Source organism: Papaver somniferum, unplaced genomic scaffold (genome assembly GCF_003573695.1).
Source record: "Papaver somniferum cultivar HN1 unplaced genomic scaffold, ASM357369v1 unplaced-scaffold_107, whole genome shotgun sequence".
Classification (NCBI taxonomy): Eukaryota; Viridiplantae; Streptophyta; class Magnoliopsida; order Ranunculales; family Papaveraceae; genus Papaver; species Papaver somniferum.
In genome coordinates, this window is record NW_020619603.1 from 4,728,010 (window position 1) to 4,733,884 (window position 5,875).

Genomic DNA, 5,875 nt, shown 5'->3' on the forward strand with positions numbered 1-5,875 from the left:
AAATTATGATGATGACAAGAAAAGGGGTTGCAATTGCGACAACAAAAAAAGCCACTGGTCCGGAACCGGCGACACCAGAATCTGTTAAAGAAGAGCTATTTTGGGTGTATGCTCAAGTCGACGAGACACAGGTCCTTACTTTACTTGATAACGGATCACAACAAAACTTGATATCTGAACAACTTGTGAAGAAATTGAATTTGAAGGCAACACCACACTCTAAGCCATACCCACTGGGATGGTTGAAGAAGGATACAAAAATGCAAGTGACGGCTCAATGCACCTTCGAATTCGCGATTAACGGGAAATATATGGATCAGATAACATGCGATGTTGCCCCATTAGATGCGTGTCATATTGTTTTAGGTAATCCTTACCTTTGGGACAAAGATGCAACATACTTACGACGAGACTACGTTTGGAAGCCGGTAAAAGGTGGAAAAAGATTTCATATTCTAGTTTCTAAAAAAAAGAAGAATCTACAGCTTTTGGCTGCACAACACTTGGTAAACGCTAATCAGAAATTTAGTCTATTCACGGTTCGACAAGCTGTCAAAGAACCAAGTGTATTGGTTTGTGCAAACTCTTGCGAGTGCACTAAAATAGGAAAGAACGATCTGCAATAGTTGTTAGAAGGGTTTGAAGACACCCCTGCAACAGCCGCACAAGGTACCACCAAAACAACGTGTGTAACCAGAAATCAAGCTACTTGAAGAGCAAAATGAGTCGTCATCGTTACAAGTTGCGCAAGACTTAGCTCTATGTGAAGTAACAAAAGAAGATCTGATTCTTAGCAAGAAGACACAACTATCTAGAGTTGGAGAACAACAAATGTTTCAAGAATATCTTAACGGGGAAAGTTTAAAGCGTGCAAAGTGGTACTCAAGCTTCCACGCATCTTAACTCAATGCTTTTGAGGGACCAAAAGCCTATAAATGAGGGAGGTCTGATTCGTTTTTAGGCTTAAGCCCATTAGAATATCTTAAACTTAGGTCCAAAACACCACTAAATTATCCTCCAAGTAATTCTAGAAACAAACTTTTATTCCTATAAGGTACAATAAGAGTTCTATTTCTAGAAGGTTACAAGTATAGAGAGAATTACCTAATCTGTGTATTAATAGTTTTAGCGTAGTCCTAAACTTATAAATAGGCACCTTGAGTCCTTGTAGAGGACTCAGCAGAAGATTAGAAAAATTACAGGCAGAAAATAAACAAAAAAGAAGGAACAACACCTAAAGAAAATTTTTCTAAAAGGTAAACGTTGTAATATTCTTTCGAACAAGCAATAAAGATTAAAGTTTTCTATTGCATAGCACTTGTGTTGTTTCTCTACTTTTGTTGCTATTCTGAGTCTAACAAATCAGGGTCTAGAAACTGATCAAGTAGACTACGGAAATTAGAAAACTAAGACACTTTTAATAGGCCAACAGAAATTGGTCATGGTGTCTTTCATGCAAGGAGTTGACATACACATGATATACTCAATGTCTATAGCTACCACACCATCAATGATATACGAAAAGAGACAAGTAATTACGTTAAAAATAATTTAGTAGCCAACTTCTATTATTGCACTACAAAAGGAAAATTGAACATGAAAAAACGACGATGTTATTACTGCTCACTGTTTGATAATTAATCGAAGAAAATCCAGTATTTGTAATTTTAAGATGTAGGATATAGGTGTTATCCAATAGTCATTCTTGTCAGGACTCTATAAATTGCTAGTTAGAAACACAACTTAAATGTAACTACTTCTCAACATATCATATACTTACTATACCAATTGATGCACGAAGAACGGAACAAAGTGGCAAACAGTGAAAGTTGCAGCTTGCATGTTACAACACACTCACTGCATATCATTAATTCCTGGCTCCCAGTTGTGGCCCTTCGATTAAACCTTCTTTTTTTGGACGGCTATATTATGCGTTATTTTTCTAGGCCTGGTAATTTGTAAAGAGTAAAGACTACTACTACCTTTCTTTATCGATCAACAAAAAAGAAAAAAAAGACTACTACTACCACTAATACAATAATAGGTTGAGGTTGTAAACTACTATTTGTTTTCCTCGTCTCTATGTGAATTTAATCCCATTAACCGAAGTTGATCCAACAATTTCTCAGCAAAAATTGATTGCACTTTTTTTACTCTTGTATACAGGATAAATATAAAACGAAAAAGGTGACCAAACACAATGATTCGTAGACTTTGATTGACCAAGAAAAAGTTCCTCAGTTGATCAAAAACAGTGAAACTGAACTCCAATAGCATAAGAGCTAGTATCAATTGCTAACTAAAGAGTGATAACACCCAGACGGAAACGAAACCAATTCTACCTAGCTCTATTGCATAAATAAATGACTTGATAAAGGTAACAAATTGCAATCTCAAGGTCAATACGAGAATTTCCTATTCAAAGGATAACAGTTTGTTATGAATAAATTATTATTGTGCAAATGTGAAGCTCCTTCAGGAGAGTGGATATTCTACCGCGCGTATATAAAGACAATTGTGTACCTTGTCAGCTTTTTCATTGCATTTCACTTGCCTTATTTAAAGTTCGTCATGTTCTAGAACATCTCCTGTGGTGAAACCCAAGTCATTTGAAGTAATTTTAGTGTGGAACATAGAACAGCTTAGTTATTACAAAAGAATACTTGCTTAGCTCTATAATTATTGCTTTTAAAGAGGGAGACTTTAATCATGAGGGAAGTGCCTCAGGTGACGAGCACAGAACATACGAATTATTACAAAAAGACACTTGCAACTCCTACACTACTATTTTTGCATAGTGGAGGGGTCCAAATTGGTGGTATTGATGACTATAAGCAGGGACCTATGATGAATATACAATGAAATATTGAAATATAGCATAACTGCAAGTCAACAAGTAGACATTTCAACATGTTCTCTAATCTTACAGAAAAACGTATAATCTATATGCACACATAAAACTTCCTCCAACCTAGGGTAATCTACACACCTCTTAATTTACTGTCAAGACTCAAGAGCATACTGCATAAATCAAAATTCTAATCACGGGCTTTGCAAGCACTAAGTACACTTTTGTCCCACCCACTATGTTGGTCAGCCAGACCACCATGCTTACAGGGGCGCAAAAGGTCAACAAAACTAATAGATTGGTGGTGTTTACCATAGAAATTCTAAGTTTAGATAAAAAGAACAATGAAATTAAAATTCCCCATGTTGTAACTAAACAAAAATAAGAGACTAAGAACTGACCTTTTAACGACACCTCCTCAAAGAAAAAAGAAATCTCCCTAACAGCAGATTGAGGAGAATCTGAACCATGAACGCAGTTCCTCTCCATATCCAACCCACACATGGCTCTAATGCTGCAAATAGACCAAACAATTTTAATCAACTTGTTCTAGTATCAGTATGGATGAACTGAGATCAGATGTAAATACATACGCTACTATTTCTGTGATCATAAGTTTACCAACTAAACCATAACTAACAAAATATCCTTCCATCATTCAATAAACCATGGACCATCGAAAATTATAACAAATCAATTGGTCTAAACGAATAAATTTCAAAAAGAAATGATAACAAGTAGTGATAACAACCTATTAGGATGTGAAATCTTCGCTTTACTCGCATCCGTTGGTCCAATTAACTCCCGCCAATCAACAATTGCATCCTCCTTTTCCAGTACCATAACAAACACTGGACCACTAACAACAACAAAATCAATCAATTCATCTCAGTGAACCAAATAATCAAACACCTTATAATCAATGAACACAAAACAAAATTCACACACTGAAATTAGGTGCCCTCGTTATGATCTAGTTATTACCTAGTCATGTATTTGATAAGGTTGTTGAAAAATCCTCGTTTAGAATGTTCAGCATAAAAGAGACCAGCACGGTCCTCATCCAATTGAACAGTCATCTCACGGAGGATGCTGAAATCGTATTCGAGAATCATCTTCTTGATCGTTTCTGTGTAGTTTCCAGAAACACCATCTGGTTTTATCATCGCTAGTGTCTTCTCCTTATCAATACTAATTCCATAGCTACAGAAAATCGAAAACGAATTGAAAAATGAAACCCTAGATTGAATTTCTGAATCTAATTTTTGAGATCAGATCGAGATGGAGATGAAGAAGAGAAGAAATTGAAGTGAGGAGGAAATGAAATCGTTACCTTCCGCGTAGAGAGATCGAGATGATGATGAAGATGAGAGTCGGAGAAATCTTCATCGCCAAAAGAGATGATGAAGATTGAAGAAGAGAATAAGAAAAGCGGGAAAAAAAAGAAGATTTATGTAAATTTTATTTACTTCATAAATGACGAAGAAGGCCATCAACTTTATAATAAATGACAATCTTGTACGTTTTGATTTTGTGATAGGACTAATACATCGACGGTTTTGATGAAACTTCTTAAATGGCGCTCAAATGTCGATTAATTTGTCATTCTGATTCTAATCATGTTATGGAATCCTTCCTCCAAAAAAAAATTAGAGCGAGAAAGAATTTAAGAAAGCACCAACATAGACTGTTTTCGGATAAGATTTCACACTTTGCATTTTTAAGCTGTCAAATTTTACATCAATTTATGTACAGTACAACACAAATTAGATATCGCTATGCATTTCTAAGTAGTCGCATTTTACATCAATTCATGTACAACAAAAATATGATATATATGTATTTGGTACTCGAATGCACGATAACACTAGTCATAAGACTCATAACTACCCGTTCAAGTGAGTATGCTACAAGGTTAGTTTGTTGCATCAAGGGTACATGATAGTGAAGCTTATGTCTAAAACTTCGGGCTAGCACTTAGAGCATCTCCAATGGGACATTTTTTTTTTGTCATATACAAATGGGTAAATTTGCTCTTTTTGATTGAAACTTTCCTTAATTTTAGGTAGTCCAAGATAATCATCTTCAATTGTGTAACAATGTGAACAATTAGTATTACAATTGTCACATACGCAGAGATTTTATTTTTATTTCTTTTGTTAAATTTAGGGAATCACTGTCTAAATCCTCTAACTTAGCTGATCCCACCAATCCCGGTGCGTAGCACGGATTACATACTATTTTTTTTTATTATGATTACTAACTAAAATTTTTTAAACCAATAGGAAAAAAAGGAAATCATTTTATCTTTATCCAAAAACCAAATTCTAAAACTAAAAACCCACACTACTGGAGATGTTCATGAAAAAAACATTACTCTTCTTACTACATGTATATAACCCCACAAATAAGGATCTAAATAAAAATTCCACATAGGATGGGAAAAATACGGTTTAGTCCAAAAATCAGTCCAAATGTACGGTTTAGTCCAGCCCGAGTCGACTAGGTACAAATTAGTCCAAATATATGGAAAATACACTAGTAACCCTTATTTACAATTTAGTCGAAATATTTGCATTTTAGTCCAAAATGACTCATAATGATGTCAGCAATTTTAAATAATATACAAATAATTAAAAATCAATTTATCTTTCAAACCACTCGTCCAAAATTCACAAACTTTATATATTCGGAAAGCTCTTTTCTAGATCTACAAAAAGAATACTCATATGACTATATAATTTTCACTTTATAATTTTTTTTAATTCATGCTAGTATACAATTATGTACACATGGAAAACAATACAGAAAATTCAACACTCATGTATACAATTAATTCACATACAGACAAAAATATCAACCACGCCAAGCTCTTGCTGTATAGTGGCCGGTTTCGCACCTGCATCCAGGACAAAACAATAAAACATAAGAAACCACAACTTGAAAAAGAAGTGATATCCTTTCACCAACAACCACATAAGAAAGAAAGGAAAGAAAACGATCTAATAAAAAGTTAGGTGATTATTA

General features: G+C 34.5%; 1 protein-coding gene across 1 annotated transcript; it reads right to left on the reverse strand.

Annotated features, from left to right (window-relative positions):
- Positions 1–2,188: 2,188 nt before the first annotated feature.
- On the reverse strand, positions 2,189–4,304 carry LOC113328284 (probable nucleoside diphosphate kinase 5). Its single transcript, XM_026575397.1, has 5 exons — positions 4,182–4,304; positions 3,833–4,051; positions 3,600–3,707; positions 3,250–3,362; positions 2,189–2,588 (listed from the first exon to the last, which is right to left on the reverse strand). The coding sequence occupies exons 1-5, from the start codon at positions 4,235–4,237 to the stop codon at positions 2,560–2,562; spliced, it is 525 nt and encodes a 174-aa protein (XP_026431182.1). The 5' UTR covers positions 4,238–4,304; the 3' UTR covers positions 2,189–2,559.
- Between the last annotated feature and the right edge of the window lie 1,571 nt (positions 4,305–5,875).